Source organism: Tursiops truncatus, chromosome 1 (genome assembly GCF_011762595.2).
Source record: "Tursiops truncatus isolate mTurTru1 chromosome 1, mTurTru1.mat.Y, whole genome shotgun sequence".
NCBI lineage: Eukaryota > Metazoa > Chordata > Mammalia > Artiodactyla > Delphinidae > Tursiops > Tursiops truncatus.
In genome coordinates, this window is record NC_047034.1 from 176834098 (window position 1) to 176853761 (window position 19664).

Genomic DNA, 19664 nt, shown 5'->3' on the forward strand with positions numbered 1-19664 from the left:
ATTTTACTTTCTGCTCCAGCTTTGTTTCAGCATAAAAATGTTTGCCTTCAACTCCTGGGGCACAGACTTTGTCCTAGGATGTGGTGCTTTGCTTGTCCTGTGGCTTCAAGTCCCCCCAGCTCTGTGTAGTGAAGTTTTTGAGAAGTTTGAGAAGCTGGGACCGACCTGGGTTAATGTCCACACTCCTTGGCTGGCCTTCAAGGCCCTGAGGTCTGGCCTCTTGTCGCCTCTGCTGCCCACAACGGCCCCTTGGACTGTTCCCCCCAGCAGCACAGGACTGTGTGTGGCCCCCCTCAACCAACACAGGCTGCTTCAGGCCCCCACCCTCCTCTTCTGGCTGATGTCTACTCACCCTTCAGGACTTGACTCAGCACCGTCTCCTCCAGGAAGCCCTCCTGGCCCCCAGGTGGGGCTCAGTGCTCTGCCGTGTCCTCCATCACCCCCTTGTTGATCACACTTCCAATGTAGTGTTAGAATAGTGCTCCACATCTGTCCACTGTAAAATCCAGCGGATGACAAAAATCTAATCCAAATTATTTGAAGTTGGAAAAAGAGGTGGGATGGATTGATTCACAAAACTGGGATGGCGTGGGCGGGGCACACCTGGGAGCCACGGGGATGGTTGGAACCCTCTGTGCCTCTTGTCTAAGTGGCTTCTTTCTCTGGGACAGGAGGCCTGGCTGCCTGCTCAGGCAAACACATAGACAGGTCTGAGTCACGGGAAAAACACTCTTTTCCACCAGTTCCAGGTAGAAAATTCCAGGGAAGCTGTATCAGTCCGGACCCCAGCCTGCTGGCTCACACAAATTAGGCTAATTTGAGGAGCGCTGCAAAGGGGACTCTTTACAGAGGCCTGGGCCCATTAGGGAACCCAGGGGGACAGCACAGCCCTCGGGATGGGGTGGGAGGGCTATTTCCACCCCCAGGTCTGAAGGGCCCGTGCGAGGGAACAAGCACTGGGACCCCAAGGGAGAGACACACGGGGGGTCTGGCTGCACAGCGCTGTGACCTTCCTTCAAGGACATGGCCAGCCCAGGGGACCCTTCACAGCTGGGGTAATAAATTACCCTCCTCACTCTTGTCCCATCGATGGATCCGACTGGAACCGGGGGCCAAGGGAGCCTGAGATGTAGCCCATACAGACCAACCTGCTGGGACCCAGACGGGGGTGAGGGGTGGCAGGAGGCAGAGTGGGGCACACGGAAGACACCTGTGCATCACCCTCTCTCCGTGGACCTCTCTGCGGCCGGGGAGGGAGCCCTCCTCGGGGGGGCGGGGGGCGGGCAGAGGGAGGGAAGCGTGTGGGAAGGTGAACCCCACAGTCTTGACACCCACGCAGCACACCGGGCCCCAGGGGTCAGGGCCTGGGATGGACCTCCTCCTCTCTCCGGGGCTCAACACCAATCAATAAATGTTGAAACATGAAAGAGGCTGTCCCCAAGCCTGGTGCTCAGGGGCTGCTGGGCACAGACGTGTTCAGCCGCCTCCTGGGCAGTGAGCGAGGCCTTTGGTTCCAGCCTGGGGTTCACGCTGCAGGGACAGCGGGAAGACGGGCTTTGGGCTCCTTCCCTGCCACGCTCACACCACGCAAATGGCTTCTCCAGGGCGTGCGGGCAGGCCGGGTGATCTCAAGATCAGGCCTGGGAAGAGGCCCAGAGGGGCGGCCTCCCTGCTGGGCCAGGCTGAGCGGGTACAGCAGGTATCCCTGAGCAGAGCTGCTGGGTGGATTCTGGGGCGCTGGGGTGTGGGGAGAGGGAGACCTGGAGAGCAAGGAGAGAGGCACGGGCTACGAGAGTCCCTTTCTAGGAAAAACCGAGCCTGTTTGTGATGGAGTCGCCAGGGTGGCCGCCCCAGGTTGGGGACACATAGACACAAACCTCACAGGGGAGGCTGCAGCGGGACCCCGGCCCCAAACTGCTTCCGGGTCACCTGAGGTCCAGCCCAGGGACCTTCCCGCCTCAGATGGCCGGTGCACAGCACCTGCAGCCCCTCGCAGCCCGTCTGTTGGGTTCAACCAGCTTGGAACGTCGCTCAAATTCAAGATACGGGCACCTGCGCCTCTGCCGTCCCTGGCCGTCTACCCCGCCTTTTATGATTTTGTGACAACCCGCCACAGAAGCACAAGAAGTCATAATATTTGCAAAGAATCAAACCACGGCTGCAATGGGAGAGGTCGTTGTTGCCCTGGACTTTTTGAGGCACTGGGAGTAATTTTAGCGTTTGCTGAGGAGAAGGCACGGAAAGTACCATGGTTGTGCTGACCTTGAGGAGCACGGGGACCCCTGTGGACACTCCCTCCCGCCTCCCCTTCTCACTTTGCTCCCGGACACGGGTGGGCGTCGGAGCAGATGACCTGAAAACTGGTTGTAAACACGATTCTCAGCTTGGGCTTCTTGGAGGATGACTTGCTTCTGAAACAGCTTTATGACTAGAAAACTTTTGGGTGGATGTTCCGTTCTCCGGAACACGGAGCAACAGCTGCTGAAGTGGTCACTTCTGTTCACAGGACGGCCCTGATTTCTAAGGACCGGAAGGCACCGAGTGAAAAGTTTGAAGCTCTCCAGCGTGCGTTCAGCCTGCGTGGTGGGTCCACGTGGGTCTGGGCGCATCTGCTTCTCCTTTGGGAGCGACCCACCCGTTGATCGCAACACCCCAGAGATGGGCAACTGCCTCCCATCCCCATCCAGTGATCAATTCAGAGATGGGTGCCACCCGAATTCCCACGAGGAGGGGCTTTGGGGCAGGAATCTGATCAAAAAGGGGAGCCCAGTACTTGCCTTCGGGCTGCACTGATTGCCCAGAACTTGACAAACATTGAGAAAACCTCAACTGTTCATATCCAAGAATTTTCGGGGTGCTCTGATGGGGTGGGGAGGGAAGCGAGAGGGCTCTCCAGGCACCTCCCGGTGCCGCCACCACAGTGACCCTTGCTGGACCCAACCAAGTCCTCCCCAGGGTGTCCCAGGCAGAGCCGTGAGCCCGAGGCCCTCTCTCCCTTGGGCGTCCCGGGGCCATCGAGATGCTGTGAGCTGCCGGCAACCACCATCCCTCCCAGGGAAGGCCAGGTACGTGAGGCAGGAGTGAAGCCAGCGTGCACAGTAGGATCGCCAGATTAAACACAGGCCACCCCGGTAAATTTGCATTTCGAATGAACAACAAATAATGTTTCAGTCTAAGTCTGTCCCGTATGTTGCCTCGGACATACCGCTACTAAAATCGTATTTGTTCTTTACCTGAAACTCAACCTTAACTGGGCGTCCTGTAGATTTATTTGCTAAATCTGGCAGCCCTAATGAAAGGAGAGCCTAACAGCTTCCTGGTGACACTGGCTGACTTCCCTGAGCCCAGCCCGGCTGAAGCTGCTCCCACCCTGGGCCTTCCAAGAAGAGGAGCCGGCCACTTCCTTCTTCTTTCAGATCTAGTTTGAGATGGGTTTCTGTCATTTGCGACCAAAGGAGTCTGGGTTAAAGTAGCAAGTGATGGCCACCATTCAGCAATAAAGTAGCAAGTGGCCTGGGGATCCAGGGGCTTGGAAACCCGAAGTGTAGCACCAGGGGCTCAAGAACTCTTGAAGGAGGATTTCTGGGCCTGGCGCCCTGGCCTGCAGCCTCTTCTCACTTCTCTTTTCAGGGGTCGTGCTCCCGACACAGCCTGTGACTGTGCCAGCCCCATGGTTCCCTCCTCTCTCTTCTGACCTAGAGGTTTCCAGCCTCCTCCTGTGTCTTCAGATTCTCCCCTCCTTTCCTTCCTAGGCCACTGATTATTCTTGTGGCTATAATTACTGTCATATCAGGGTTTGTTTCTCGACTACAAAGTCGTTCACGTGTACCGGGTCCTTTTAAACCTCACATTTCCGTAATTTTAAAAGAATAAAAAGGGTTTTTGCCTTCTAAGTACGCTTTGCTGCAGCACTGTCTTCCAACAGGTAAAAGCTAGACATAATCTACGCGTTCCACCACAGAGGACAGGACCTGTTAACAGGATGCTATCAGCTGATGGATCTCATGCTTGCGTGGAAACAAAGTATGAAGGCCATGAGGACGCGTGGAGAATGCTCACGATGAGATAAACATGAAATAAAGCAGGACACAAAAGTGTGACGACAGAGACCGCTGAGATGAGAGTCTCGTGGGCGAGGGAGGTGGCTGGACACGACAACGATTACTAGGCAGGGTGGCAGGCGCTGTGAACAACTCTCCTCTATTTCATGTTTTTAGTGGTGTCTTTTTTATACGTAAACAGAAATCCAAACGGGAGACAATTCACCTTTTCCAAACTGCCTCCCCTCTTGATTGGAAGTGAGAAGGGGGACAGACCTCAGCTTTGGGGGCCACGTAATGAAATTCACAAAGGCAACCAAGGAAGAGGACAAGACAGCAGTGAAAGCAGCAGTCCCCCGACCCCCGCCAGGGCTTCACTCTCAGGGTCGGCGGACACTGACCTGGTCCCCCAGATTCAGTGTCAGCCGGCAGGTCTTGACGACGGTCATCTCTTGATGACCATCAGCGAAACGAGGTCTCTCGCTTGGACTGCGTCGGCCGCCGCTGAGGAGGTCACTGAGCCATCTGCTGGTGAAGAGGGTGCGGAGGAGAAAGAGGAACTCGAAGAGGGATGGACGGACGGACGGACCACCCAAAATAAAGGGCAGATGGAGGGATCAAGAGAACGAGGAGGAGAGGCTCCAGGAGGACACGAGCTTTGGTTCACCTTTTGCTAATATTGCTCATTTCTGCAGTGGAGGGGACTGGGCTGCAGTGATTTTTTTTTTTTTTGAACATTCATTTGTGTACTTTTTGGCACTCTATGAATTCACTTATAATAAGTAAGCCTTATTTTACCAAAATATTTGTGATGTTTTTCCTTAAAAAAAGACAGCAGGCAAAGATCTTACAGTGTTTAATGCTGACTGGAAGTAATCTGCATGGATTTGTAGTTGTGCCTTTGCGTTTTTTTCCGTATTTTTCCTTTTTTTTTTCTGTAATTGAAAAGTAAAGGTTTATGGAACAGGTGTGTGTGGGCAGGGGGCACTGAGCTTAGTTTTACGGTTTTTATTTCCAAGAATGCTTCTTCAAGCAAATAATGTGATGATGGGTTCCCACAAGCCAGGGACAGGAAAGAGGACGGCAGAGCAGAGGGTGAGGCAGGGCAGCGGACGGACGAGCAGAGCCGGGGCTTCGAGGCCCTCACCTCCAGTGCCTGGCAGCTGGCCCCAATCTCCCAGCCCTGCTCTCCACCTGCAGCAAGTGGGAAAATCGCCACGCGTGGGGCTCAGAGCTTGCCTTGCTTTTGTCATGCCTCCCACCCCATCCCTCTAGTGCCGACAAGCGCTGGTCCCCGACATGGATGGACCACCTTTCATTGCCCCCTCTGCCTCAGCCCCCTGTGAAGGCAAGAGGTCCAGTCTCCTCTAGAGATGACCACCCAAGGCCGGGTTCCCCCTCTGGCTGCCACCCCTGCCTCATCCTCCGCCCGTCCTGTCCCGCCTCTCCGCTGGCCGCCCCGGCTGAGAAGCTCCTGTCCAAGGTGCCGGCTCCCATTCTCCTCTCCTTAGCCACAGACAGCGGGCCTGGGGCCCGCACACCCATCTTGCGTCCTGCTGGTGGACCCTCCTGAGCCTCTCTTGGTGACTCAGCCCCGGTCCCAAGCCCTGGCCGCTGGGGCCACCTCTGTGCGTTTCCAGGCAGACGGTCCTGCTGAGCGTCTCCTTCAGGAGAAGGGGCCACAGCAAGTGTCCAGGCGGCCTGGACCACGACACCTGGGCCATCCAAGAGCTCTGCCAGCTGCAGCTGATGCTTCCTCTCCTGCTTTCATGACTGCCCTTCATTCACTCACACATTTACCGCAGGGCACTAAGTACCCGAAATGCAAGAGACGCTGGAGTCTGCAGGCTTGGTCCTCAGCCGGACAGGTGAGGGGTGGACGGTGTGGAGTGGGGGGAGCCGGAGCCGCGCTGTCCCCTTGTGTCGGGAGCTGGGGCAGGCAGGCTGACACCGGCTGGCACAGCCAGAGGCCACCAGCAGAGACCCGGGCACGCTCCCCAGCTCTGGGTGCCCTCCCCGAGGGCATGCGTGCTCCGTGTGTTCCCAGGCCAAGGCTCCATCAAGGATGTGACTGCAGCCTTCACTACTGCCCACGGGCCTTCCCTTCTTCCCGGGGGCGAGGGGGTGGGGGCGGGGCTCTGGGTGTGTCTGTCATCTGTGCCTCTCGGTCCCTCGGGATCCCACCCCCTCTGGACGTGCACGCTGCTCCCGTCCCCGCCTTATGAGGCCTCCAGGCCCGCTCGGGTCCTGCACACCACGGACGACAACCAACAAATCCCTGGCGTGTGCATCCCCAGTGGTCCTGCAGCTTCACTCGACTCCCCCGGGACCCTGTGTTCCTGGGATCATGACACAGGCTGGAGTGATGGCAGAGAACGCAAGAGAAGACAATGATGGCATCAGGCGCTGCCGCTTCCAAAGGTGCTCCGTCCTGACCTCCCCGTCAGACAGCACGGCGAGCGCCCTCCGGGTGAGGCTCTGTCCGCTGGTGGGCTGCCAGCTAGGCTGACGGGGGGTAAGGGGACAGCTTTCCTCAGACTGCTTGGGAACCTATGAGACCCAGTCGTCTTGCCCTCCCACTGTCTCTCCCAGGAGCCCAGGGGCCCTCAAGCAAGTGGAGACCAGCTGGCTGCTCAGACGTCCCACCTGTGATGGGCACGGGGGTAACTGGGTCTCCCCCGCCACCCCCTGCTCCAAGCACACACACAGCCGTCACACTCCATCTCCCAGAGAAAATGAAAGCATGAATTTTGGCAAAACGATTTCATTGTTTAAAAGAATACATGGTACATTTGACATACAAAAAGGCATTTTAAAAACTCTGTTCTGAATATGTCTCATTGTCAGAGGCATCGTTAAAAGTGTGCAGTATTTCCATAAAAACCAGGGGCGGTTTCTGTCTCTGCAGAAAGGCATGGCATGTTCTTGCCACTGGCGGCGGGCGGGGGTGGAGGTGTTCACGTCCACGGTCTCCCAGCACACGAGGGAACAGACAGGCCCTCTGAGAAAAGAGTCTTCCTGTCTCTCTTCTCTCCCGGCAAAAGTTCGCGCTGTGCTGGCTCTCCCAGCTCGGGACAGCACGCACGGACACGACCCAGATTGCAACATGCCCTGATTTCAGTGCCCACACGCCCACCCCCCGCCCTAATCTAGGTCTCATTCTGGCACTTGCTGCTAAGCACGGCGCCAACGTGCTGGAGACGAGGCCCTTCACTCAGCCATGGGCAGCGACGGCTCTTGGACCCAGCAGAGGGCCCACGGTGTCTGTTCTCAGCCCGTTCTCCCACATGAAGGGCCAGGAGGGGCAGAGTGTACAGGCCACATCTCGGAGAAGTGGATGCAACTGGGCCCTTGACTACCAGCTCCTCCAGGGTCCTTTCCTCTTGTACTCAAGTCTAGACTTCTGTGGGGGTACAGCTAAAGACCCAAACTGACAAATATATGTAGTTCTGTTTACACTTCCACTTTCAAAGCTACTCGCCGTTCAAACATACCCCATGCAGCTTTCAGTGACTGAAAACGTGTTTATCCCTTCCCACGCTGGAGGGACAGAAAAGATGCAGAGACTGCTTTTAAAACACCTGAGAGGAAGGTAAGAGTTTTAAACAAAGACCATCCTGGGAATCAAGAATAAAAGCAGTGTACTTCATCTAGATCCCCGCCCTTCCCCTTCTGTGGGTCACACACACACACACACACACACAGCGCTGGGGACCCGCTTTGCAAACAGATGGGCTCTCCCGAAAGTTGGCTGGAGAGGAAGTTTCATCAAAGGGATCATTTTCCCTGGCTGGCTGTGCTATCAGAAGCACCTCCTCAAATCTCTGGCTACTCCTCTCTGGTGCTGACAACAGCTTCAGTTAAGCCTGCGCCTTGCTTCGCAATGAGCCTCGGAATCCTGGGAGTTTCTCACTCCGGCCCCACCTCGAGCTGCTGACGGTGCGAGGCCGGGAGTGCGCGCCCCTAGAAGAGGGTCCCGGGATGTCCTGGAAGACGCATGTCCTCCGGGAACACAGGCTGGCCTGTGTGTGGCTGGCTTCCTCCGGCGAAGGCTGATCTACACAGGAGGCAGCAGCCTGCTCTAGAGCAGGAAGGGTGGGAAGTGGGATTTTCATCTCATGTGGACACTACCTAGCAAAGAACCACAAAGCACACACTGGCGCCCAACCTGAAACTTCAAGTGACCAACGGAAGATGGACCTCGGACGGCAGGCTGGCACCTGGGCCGACACTGGCCAGTCCACGGGGGCAGAGGGGTGGGTTATTAGAGGATCGAATCCATGACTGCGACCAAGATGCTCGGGGCCTCCGAGAGCTCTTCGTCCCAGGCTCTGAGCAGCTACCAAATGTGGAGGAGGCTGGAGGAACCACCCTCCTCCTCGTGGAAATCGCCCTGAACAAAGTGAGCGCCTCGAGCACCACGTGCTCAGCTGCAGCCCCGAGGTCTGCGGTGCCCAGAGCAGCGCCGTGGGAGGGCTGAGGGCATGGGGCTGCTCTTCCGCTCAGCAGGCACGGCCCCTGGTGGGCCACGTGGGCCACACGGGCAGCCTCCCAGGGCCTCCCCACTCCCCGGAGTCTATGTCTGCGGGGCAGGCAGGCGCTGATCACGTGGGCCTGCCGCCACGGCCAGCTCCCCCTCGTGTCACCACTGGCCTTTCCTGTGACCTGCTCATTCTCTGACACGGACACGCTGCCCGGCAACTTCTCTACCAATGGGCTGAGGTCCGCAGGGCCCGTCTCCTAAGGATAAGAACAGAGCTGGTAAAGCTGACGCAGAAGCTGCTCCTGCAGGTGGCACGTATTTCTGTGGAGGGAAAAAAAACTCGTTTCTGAAAACTAACTTGTAGGAAGCTGCCCCTTGAGGTTCTGCAGAGGCGTCTCCCTCCCTTTCTCAGTCACACCGTCCCCAGCTCTCTGTACAAATGGGGAGGAGAAAGCCCCCAGACCGGGGAGACCAAGCCCTGTGTTCCGGAACAGCGGCCCTCCAGGGAGCATTGTGAAACAGCGCCCGCTGGCAGACAGCTTGGGTTGTGCTGCTCCGCGGGAGGCCCAGGACTGGGAAGAAAGCACTGTCTGCAGAGGAATGAGAAGCCGGGCAGGTCAACAGGACTGTTCAAACTTGTGGTTAACAGAAAACTTTGCTCCCGGAGCAAAATCAGAATCTAGCTTACAGCAACCCGGAAAGTCCCAAATTCTTTCCCTACAGCTAATGGTAGTAACGCCTGCTCTAGAGATGGGGATTTGACCCGGCTTCCGGGAGGAGGGGCCCTGCTGCCTTTCACAGGCCCACACGGCCTCTGACGTGGGGTCTGCTCCGAGAGCCTGGGTTCTGGGAACCGCGGCTGCACCGAGCTCCCTGGGGAGGTGGTGGCAGCGCACGTCTAGAACCCTGAAGGCTTGGGGTCCACGTCTGGCTTAGAACAACCGGCCTGTTGTCATTAGACAACTCCAGTTTCAATTTCAAAATCATTGGTAAATCAGGATTCCTCCACCTCCTCACAGGATTGTTGTAAAGATTAAATGAGGCCACACAGTGCAAAGCGTTTAGTACTGAGCCTGGAACGTATCACCCTTCTGTAAAAGGCACATCATCATCACTCCCACAAGCCCCAGGGTTCTGGTCACCTTGCCTTCAACACCTACTCCTCCCCTCCCTCGTGATGGAGGAAGCAAGCATCCCACCACAGAGGCTGGCGCAGCATCCCCTGGGACTGGTCCGAGGCGTGGGTACCAGTCCCAGTGCAGTCATGAGCATTCCCTGTGTGAGCTGGACTCATGTGCTCCCTTCCAAACCCTGGGGCCTCGGCTTATACCACAGGGTAAAGTCAGATTAGAGCAGCACTTTTCAAACTATAGATCAACTCATTTTAGCAAATTACAAGCAGCATTTTTAAAAGTAAAAATTAGAGAAGGTATCCTGAATTCTCAGAGTGAGAATTCCTTTATGAAACTTTTGCCTGAGACGTAGATTCATGCATGAACGTGAGCCCTCGCTCATGCCCTAAAGTGTGTTTTCTGCTGTGCGTCATGATCCAAACAGTTTGAAAACCACCATCGCGGGGCAAGGGAGGGAAAGGGGAAAGGGAGCAGGTGGAAGCAGGAATACGACAGTGTCTCCCAGTGGATCTTTCTGGTGTGACTTTAAGACAGCACTTGATTCCGGAAAGGAAACCTGCCCCTGCCCCTAGAGGCGCTCTCCACAGATGAAAGTACATTTTGAGGCAACACGCTCCTCTGAAAATAGGACGTGCCAGGCTCAGGCTCGCAGTGACTCACTATTATTCAGAAATGGTCTTGCAGTAACACTCAGGTATGTGGAGGGCCCCTTCTTTCTCGCAGAGGAAGTTCCTAAAGAACGACGGCGGGGGCGGGGGCGGGGGGCGTGGGGAGTGGGGGTGGGGGCGTTGCTCAGAGCTAAGGGGCCCGGGAAGCGCAGGAACCTGCGCGTAGGGGAAACGCCCCCGCGCTCCAGACAGCAGGGATGGTGCGAGGGCGCCCCCACGTGGCCAGAGGCGGCACTCGGGCGACAACCACGTGTCCGCTCCTGCAGGCCGGCCCACCAGGTGCATCAAAGCTAAAGTCCGGGAAGATCCCACATGCCGCGGAGCGGCTGGGCCCGTGAGCCATGGCCGCTGAGCCTGCGCGTCCAGAGCCTGTGCTCCACAACGGGAAAGGCCACAACAGTGAGAGGCCCGCGTACCGCAAGCAAAAAAAAAAAATGTTGACTCTTCAGAAAGAGAGGAGACTTCCTGACCCCGGCACTGTGCTCTTTTTGGCCAAGGTGAGCTCTCTTGGCCTAAAGAGAGATGTCCTGTCTGGACCGGGTCGTTGGAGACCAGGGGAAGCCAAATATCAACAGGTGCAGGGCCCCCTGCCAGCGCCCACCTCACAGGCACACATCTCAAATCACAGCAAGAACTCTTTTAAATCCTTGAAGAAGTGTAAATTGCCTTGAAGAAAGTGTAAACAATCAAATGTAGAGAAACAGATTTCATGATGCTCCTCCTCACCCAGGAAAGCCCTTGTTGTGACCTTGACACTTTGTATCTGCCTGATCAGATGTATCTGCCTGATACAAAATGTGACTGTAAGATGGGGAAACAGTTACACCGAAACACCTGTCTTATCCTTTATTGACATATCTTGGGGACATGGCTATGTGGGAAATTGAAATAAAAATTAAATGTGTCCTGAGAGGGCTTCCCTGGTGCTGCAGTGGTTAAGAATCCGCCTGCCAATGCAGGGGACACAGGTTCAAGTCCTGGTCCGGGAAGATCCCACATGCCGCGGAGCAATGAAGCCCGTGTGCCACAACTACTGAGCCTGCGCTCTAGAGCCTGTGAGCCACAACTACTGAGCCCACGTGCTGCAACTACTGAGCCCACGTGCTGCAACTACTGAAGCCCGTGCACCTAGAGCCCCTGCTCCGCAACAAGAGAAGCCAGTGCACCACAACGAAGAGTAGTCCCCATTCGCCCCAACTAGAGAAAGCCCGAGCAGCAATGAAGACCCAACGCAGCCAAAAAAAAAAAAGAAAAAGAAGAAGTGTCCTGAGAAGCTTGATTTTTAAAAAAGAATCTTGGAGACGCCCCTGCCTTGGGGGTTTCAGAAAAACAGGTATTACTGACCCATGGCTTCTCAGGAGCGGACTACCCACCTGCTCTTAACGAGAAGCTTGCTGGTGTCCCCCAGATCTTCAGCAACGCGTTAGTGGTGAGGTGAGCGCTGGCAGGAGGGACCGGCAGACAGGAGGCCGATGCCGCCACGAGGTAGTATGAGAAGGGCAGGCGGCAGCCGCCCTCGGCACTGACCATCAGTCAAGTCCTTGAGACGGTCGTGGGCAGCCAGTGCTGACATGAGCTGCAGGGCCCCACCAGGGAGGCCTGGCTCAGCCTGGTCAGATCAGAGCACCTGGATGGTCGCGATCACCTGATGTCACAGCTCTCCCCCCAAATGAGATGTCACCGTCAGAGAAAGATTCAACTGGATCTTCCCAGGTAAAACAAGAGGGGACACCGAGAGTGGAAACACTCACTGGGAAGTCCCCTGAGACACAAAGGACCCTCCTAAACGTGGGATCCCTGGAATGGCCTGATCGTCTATCTCCAGTGTGTTTCACGCAGAGTTGGCTGGGGACAGGAGCGCAAGCATGGGGGCAGTGGTCTTCCCCGACAGAGCTGGGGAACCAGAGCCTCCTGCCATCAGAGAAATCCATCTACTGAGGAAAGGAGCTGCAAACCAGTCGCACGATTTCTGGATCCATTTTAACACCTTGTTTGTCACCGTGTTACTGTCATCATCATCTGTCCATAAATGGGGCGTCTGAGGGACAGCAAAGAAACAGAGAGGGGGTGGGAAGATCTCCATGGTCGGGACTGAAAAGAAAGAGACCCGAGATGCAGAGCAGGTGGAGGTGGCCCCGGAGGAGACAGGACAGCAGCTGAGTCAGAGGCTCAGGAGGAAGGGGATGGAGCAGAGCTGAGGGCTCCCGGCAGCCTGCTGTGTGGGGGGCACAGGGCCACTGGCGCCTGGGCTCCTGCTCTCTACCGTTCACGTTCTGCTTTTCCACCAGAGCTGGTCGAAGGGGCCCGGCCCGCAGGAAACCCCCCATTAACCTCGGCCCACCACATTCCTGCTCACGCGGGGAGCTTTCAGACCGTCCTATTTTGCGCTGGTTGGTGTTCGCATGTAGCTGCTGCAGGTCTTTTCTTAAGGTGGACATTTCTCTCCTGACTTGGATTTGAAGCTTCTCAAGGGCAGAGATTCCATTTCTTCCTTGTTCCGGTGTGTACCCTAGGCAGGGACGGTCACGGGGGCTGGGGAAGGCCTTTGTCCTTCGTCTCCGGGAGCCTGACCACGAGGCATCAGATTCCAGACAGCAGGGCACGCGGGCTGGGGCAGGACTGAGAGGGCAGAGAGAGGGCGGGTGAAGGAAGGCGCGGGGGTGAGCGAAGGGCAGAGGCAACCGTCACCCCAGAAACGCGTCATAGTCCATGTACCACACCAGCTGCCCAGAGTCAGGCAGGACACCCGAGATGGGCCACTTCCGGGGCTCGCGGCCCACGCGGCTCACCAGCATGGCGATCTCGCGCTTCATCCGGCCCATGACCAGCACCGCCACCTTGTGGGCGCGGTTGATGACGGGCAGGCTGAGGCTCATGCGCCGGTGCGGGCTGGAGGGGCTCGTGGTCAGCACCACCAGCTGCTTGCCATCCAGGCCGACGGGGGACTGAGGGAAGAGGGAGGCCGTGTGCCCGTCGGTGCCCATGCCCAGCAGCACCAGGTCGAAGCTGCTGTTGGTCACCAGGGTGGAGATCTCCTCGGCATAGGCCTGGGCGCCCTGGTCCTCCTCGGCGCAGAGCCGCTGGCGCCGGTGCACGGGCATGGGGTGGACGTTGTAGTAGGGGACACGCACGTGCTGCAGCAGGTGAGCCTGCAGGCCCTGGAAGTTGGACTCAGGGTCCCAGAGCGGGACGCAGCGCTCGTCCACCAGCCATAGGTGTGTGTGGGCCCAGGGGAAGCCATAGTGCCCCATGGCCAGCTGCTGGAACAGGGCCACGGGGCTCGAGCCACCTGAGAGTGCCAGGTGGAACTTGCCAAAGCGCTTCACAGCCTGCACAGCTGCAGCCTCGATGTCGCCGGCCAGCCTGGCGATCAGCTCCTCCGGCCAGGCCGATATCAGCGGGCTGCCTCGGTACTTGGCCCTGAGAACCTGGAAGTCGCTGGGCATCGGAGCGGAATCCGGCCCCAGCACCAGCTGCTCCAGTGGTGGCTGGGAGAAGGACAAGTGGCTGCCACTGAACTCAAAGTCCAACAGGTGTCCATTCTCTGCTCCTCCTGGGTAGAGGCGTGGGACCTCGTGGGCCAGGCTGTCCAGCAAGGGCGTCCAGAAGACCCAGGAAGCCAGCAAGTTCTCCATGGTGATGAAGGAGTCCTTCCGGCGGTGGAAGATACGAGAGATGAGGATGGAGTAGGCGTCCTGCTCTCTCACAGGGCTGTAGGCGTAGTAATCAGACAGAGGGCGGCCAAAGAGGCGAAGCCCAGGCTGGCCCTCCACTTCCTTCCAGCTGGCGGAGGGCAGGGAGGGCCTGAACAGGTTTCTGCTGACCAGCACGGCTGGGCCGCCCAGCTCACCATGGCCAATGTAGAAGATGATCTGCTGAGGAAGGCAGTGGCTCTGGGCCGGGACCCAGCGCTTCTCGCTCTGGGCACAGTACGCCTGGTCCTTGAACAAGATCCGAACGTAGCCCACTCTCTCATCCAAGGCTTTGCCAGACATCAGGATGAAAGGGACACCCTCCCAGCGAAGGTTGTCTATGTGCACGAGGACGCCTGGGGTGACAGGGGACAGTGGAGGTGATGTGCACGGGGATGCCTGGGGTGACAGGGGACAGTGGAGGTGATGTGCACGGGGATGCCTGGGGCGACAGGGGACAGTGGAGGTGATGTGTACGAGGACACCTGGGTGACAGGGCAGTGGAGGTGATGTGCACGAGGACGCCTGGGGTGACAGGGGACAGTGGAGGTGATGTGCACGAGGACGCCTGGGGTGACGGGGGGCAGTGGAGGTGATGTGCACGAGGGCGCCTGGGGTGACGGGGGGCAGTGGAGGTGATGTGCACGAGGACGCCTGGGGTGACGGGGGGCAGTGGAGGTGATGTGCACGAGGACGCCTGGGGTGACGGGGGGCAGTGGAGGTGATGTGCACGAGGACGCCTGGGGTGACGGGGGGCAGTGGAGGTGATGTGTACGAGGACGCCTGGGGTGACAGGGGACAGTGGAGGTGATGTGCACGAGGACGCCTGGGGCGACGGGGGGCAGTGGAGGTGATGCTCCAGCATAAGAACCAGGTCCTCTCAGCCCACCTGCCTTCCTCTCCTTTCCTTCCTGCCAGCAAGCCTTCCCCTCTGCGAGCCCTCCTCTGGGCACCCCTGGCCTCGCTGGCCTCACCCCCATCTTTCACCTCTTCTGTTACCATCTCTGCCCAGTCGGTGCTGAAAAGCAGCCTCTGGGGCCACCTCGGACACCCAGCTCCCTGAGGCACCTCTCAGAGTCATCGTCCCCAAGCAAAGGGGAACTGGACTGAGAGGCTCCAACCCAGAGGCTCTGAGAGGAGTCTCAAGGAGGGTGGGCAAGGCAGCAGCGATCCTGACTGAGGGGCTGTGGGTTCCTAGGGACACGGACTTCCTTCCTGTTTGCAGAGCACACAGGACGTGCTGAGGCCGTCACATACAGGGAGAAGGGGAGGGTGGACAGGGCTCGCAGCCACAGGCCAGTGGGGAACTGCCGTGCAGGTGAGGAGGACTGCAGCGGGGACCACGGCGGTAAGAGCCGGACGCCGAGTGCCCTCCAGACTCAAGTTCCCACGTACTATCTCTGCGTGACCTTGGGCAAGGTTTGGCAACTTGACTGAGCCTCATGGTTCCTCACCTCTAGCGGGGCGTGATGATCACACCTGCCTGATGCGTCTGTCCACGTGAGGATTAAATGAGATAATGTACATAAAGCCCAGCACGTGGTCAGTGAGGATTAAATGAGATAATGTACATAAAGTCCGGCACGTGGTCAGTGCCCGACAGGCAGCTGCTGCTCTGGCTGTGGCGGCTGCTACCCCAGAAAGCTCTGAGCCTGTGGAAGCGTCCAGAGGACGGCCCCGCTGGGCACCTGCCCACTGGGGGTGCCCCCGGCTGCAGCGGGCAGGCCTGCAGCCTCTCTGGGGGCTGATGTAAGCTCCACGAGGGCAAAGCGAGGTCTGAGCCCAGACCGGCGAGCCCGGGCAGGATCCATGGACGTGGACTGAATGGAGACCGCCACTGAGGTGTCCTCCGCCCAGAGGGAGCCAGCAGGTGACCCGCGGCTCTGAGCTGGCGGGAGGTCAGAGAGGCAGGGGTACTTCTTACTCGCCACGGAGCACCCTTGTGAAAACCCCACTTCAAGTCCCTTCCAACCCAACCTGAAGGGCGTCCGGGTTGGGAGCAGTGCTTCCGTCTGGGGGATAGGGGTGGGGGCGGCCCGCAGCCCGTGCCCAGCCCCAGAGCCCACCTGCAAAGGTCGGCGTCAGGCTGTGGAAGCTGTCTGGCTTCTGCAGCTCTCTGCGCACCTGCCCGCGGTAAGCCTGGTACTGGCCCACGACAGCACTGCCCCTCTGCAGGCCCCGCAGGGCCCGGAAGGCCTGGAGCTTGTGCTCCAGCACCGCCTCCGAGCTGCTGAGGTTGAGGGGCAGCTCCATGGCCACCAGCATGAGGATCTCGGTCAGGTGGTTCTGCAAGACATCACCGATGACGCCGTACTCCTCGTAGAAGCTGGTGCGACCTGAATGGGAGGAGGGCGAAGGTCGTAAGCAGCTCCCCGACGAGCGCCAGGAGCCCCACCTGTGCTTCGGGTCCCCAGTGCGGAGAGTGGGCCACAGGGCAGCACAGGGGGAGGAAGGAGCGCAGCGTCTCTGAGCCACCTCCCTTCAACGAGAACCGTTCCGCCAGGATGTGTCAGGCCCCTTGGGCGTCTCCGGGCACCTGCCTGGGGAAGGCTCTGGTCCCTGCTGAGGCCAGACTGCATGCGCGGATCCTGGGCCCTGGCCATCAGGTCTGGCCCTGCGCGTTACAGCGAGGGCCTGGGCGGCCTGCTAGCACGTGACCCTGACGAGTTACCTGACTTCTGAGTCTCTGCTCTGCATGCTGCCATCAAATGGGGCTCACTGCCACCCCCTACCAAGCGCAGGAGTCGCCGGGCAACAGACAGGTCCTTGCCGGCAGCTTACAGTGAGTGGGAGGGAGGGAGGGAGGGAGGGAAGATGGGAGGGAGAAAATCCAACAAAGACATTACAGACAGAGCTCATGACAGAGGGGAACGGCCGGGCCCCTCTGAGACCTGAAGAGGCAGCCCTGCAAGAAGCTGGGGAGAACATTCCGGATGGAGGGGAGCTTCGAGAGGAAAAGCCTTGAGGCAGGAACAAGCTCGGCCGCCAGGCGCCCAGAAGGAGGTGAGCGGGAGAGAGCAGGCAGGAGGGCAGGGCTCGGAGCACCTGGAGACGAGGCTGGACTTGTTTCTAAGCTCAGGGGAAGCCACTGGAGGGTCGGAAGCAGCACACAACAAGCTCTTCCGTACATTCACGGACGCCCGGCCTGCTGCGGGGAGAGTGGCTACAGAAAGAGGAGACCGAGGAGGAGGCTGTGCGGTTGCCCAGCGGGAGACGGTGGGGCCTGGGCTAAAGCGGCATCGAAAGGGCAGCTGGACGGAGCGGACGATCCTTTCTGGGGTCAGAACTGACTGGGCCCGCTGACCGATGCGGGGAAGCACGAGCAAGGGAGGGACCAGAGACAACTCCTAGGACTCGGGCCTGAGCAAAGACGGGCAGCGGCGGCATCTACTGAGATGAGGAGACTAGGAGAGGGATGGTCTGGTAGAGGGGAAACCAGGAGCTCGTTTTAAGCTTTAGACATACAGGTGGAGACGGCAAGTTGCCCGGTGGACAGTTACTGAGAGGCTAAAAGAGGGTGACACACAGAACACTGATCACAGAGCCCGGCAGTGACAACACTGACGCCTGCTGTGCCTGGGACAGTGCGGAGATGCTAGGCACCCGCCCCCCGGTCACACCCACGAGATCCTGCACGGCGGGTACCACGACTGTCCCCGTCACACCCACGAGATGCTGTAGGGTACCACGACTGTCCCCGTCACACCCACAAGATCCTGCACAGTGGGTACCATGACTGTCCCCGTCACACCCAAGAGATCCTGCACGGCGGGTACCACGACTTTCCCCGTCACACCCACGAGATGCTGGAGGGTACCACGACTGTCCCCGTCACACCCACAAGATCCTGCACAGTGGGTACCATGACTGTCCCCGTCACACCCAAGAGATCCTGCACGGCGGGTACCACGACTTTCCCCGTCACACCCACGAGATCCTGGAGGTACCACAACTGTCCCCGTCACACCCAAGAGATCCTGCGCAGAGGGTACCAGGACTGTCCTGGCTCTATGCGAGAAGAAAGAATCAGAGGCCCAGGGCTAGGACAAGCAGAGTCAGGAGCTGGTTAACCACACACGTTACTCTCCCTCCTCCAGACCTTGGCATGAACTCTGATTATCAGTGTCTCAAGTACATACAACGCGGTGGTCTAAAGGCTTAGGGTTCAAAGGCACAGCAGCTCAGACGACATGTTCACATTCAGCTGACTTGCCAAAATCTGGGCCAATCACAGCCTTACGTACAGAAAAGGTACCACCACAGTAGGAAGAGCAGTCTTTACCCGGCGTTCACGGGCGCCACCTGTAAGATGGGACCCGCTCTCCCACCCAGCAACTCCTACTCTTCCTTCGGGTCTCAGCTTCTAGGAGATGTTTACCGACCTCCGGGCCTCCCCTCCTGGGGGTCCTGTCTTTGGCCAGTTCACCTGACTAACTCGGTGCCTGTTTATCTGTCTTCCCTGGAACCCTTGAAGCTCCATCAGAGTAGGACTGCATCTGTCTGCTCCCTGCTGCACCCCGAGCACCAGAGGCGCTGCTGCAGTCACATCGCAGAACACTGCACGGCCGAGAAAGTGAACACACACACGTGGTCAGGAATCCACCTCAAAGGCACAGTGCCGAGGAAAGAAACCTGACTGCTTTGCTAAAAACTAACTATGACATAAAATGACCAGAATAAACAGAATTTCAATCAATGGAAAATACAAGGGGAATCAGAAATTCCATAGATGGGTTTTATGGATTAGGAACAGCTGGAAATAAAGTCAGTTATTAGAAGACAGGTCTGGAGAGATTATGGTGAATGCAGGTTAAAGGGACAGAAAGACTCGACTCTCACACACACACAGTGTGACGGCTCTTCGAAATGAAACGGCACGTTGTTTAGGGAACCGGACACACATAGAACCAATAAAGAGAAGCAAGGGGAAAGTCCACCTGGAACTTGGAACGCAAAGGACAGGGACTGGGGGAGGGACACAAGGTTGGCAGGTACCCTGGCATTCGTCACACACAGTTCTGCGTATCTTCCCTAGATTGTGTAAGCATTCTTTTTTATCTGGTCAATATTTAATTCAAACAAACAAAAAGAAGTGGCTCCCGGTTCAGACCTGCCCGGCCCACCTGCCCTGACCCAGCTCGCCATCTCTCTCGAGCCAGCTGGACGGGGAGCAGGGACCACCTGCCCTGAGTTCAGCCCCACAGGCCGGGCCTGGTGGCGGCGCCAGCGCTGCGGGGCAGGAAGTGAGGCCCACAGCCGGCTCGTGGGAAGGTGCCCTCGTCCTCCGGGGTGGAGCGTGAGGCTGCAGCTCTGGCCGAGGAGGCAGAACCCCAGACGCACAGGACAACCAGCCCGGCGTGCCCGCCGCTGAGAAGCCATGGCTGAGCTCCCAGCCCCGGCGCGGTCTGGTCTCCAAAGTTCGCACACTATCACTGAGAAGACATCAGGAAAAAGACAGTAACGATAATATTGATAATAACAGATGTATATCAGTCCATTTACCCCGCACAGTAACAACAGATAAAGGGGTCCTACTGCTACCCCCATTTTAAACTGTAAGGAAACTGAGGTTCAGAGAAGTCAGGTAACTGGCCCAAGGTCACACAGCTGGTAGAAGGGGGTAAACATGAGATCTGCACCCAGGCAGC

At 58.1% G+C, this 19664-nt stretch overlaps 1 protein-coding gene across 2 annotated transcripts in view; it reads right to left on the reverse strand.

Moving 5' to 3' along the window:
* Positions 1 to 11155: 11155 nt before the first annotated feature.
* H6PD (hexose-6-phosphate dehydrogenase/glucose 1-dehydrogenase) overlaps positions 11156 to 19664 on the reverse strand; it is a 35608-nt gene continuing 27099 nt past the window's right edge. For both annotated transcript variants that reach the window (XM_033843716.2, XM_033843714.2), the window contains exons 4-5: positions 16083 to 16352; positions 11156 to 14372 (exon numbers count right to left, since the gene is read on the reverse strand). In XM_033843716.2, the coding sequence (XP_033699607.1) occupies positions 13009 to 14372; positions 16083 to 16352 (1634 nt within the window). In that variant the 3' untranslated portion in view covers positions 11156 to 13008. The remainder of the gene's footprint in view (positions 14373 to 16082; positions 16353 to 19664) is intronic.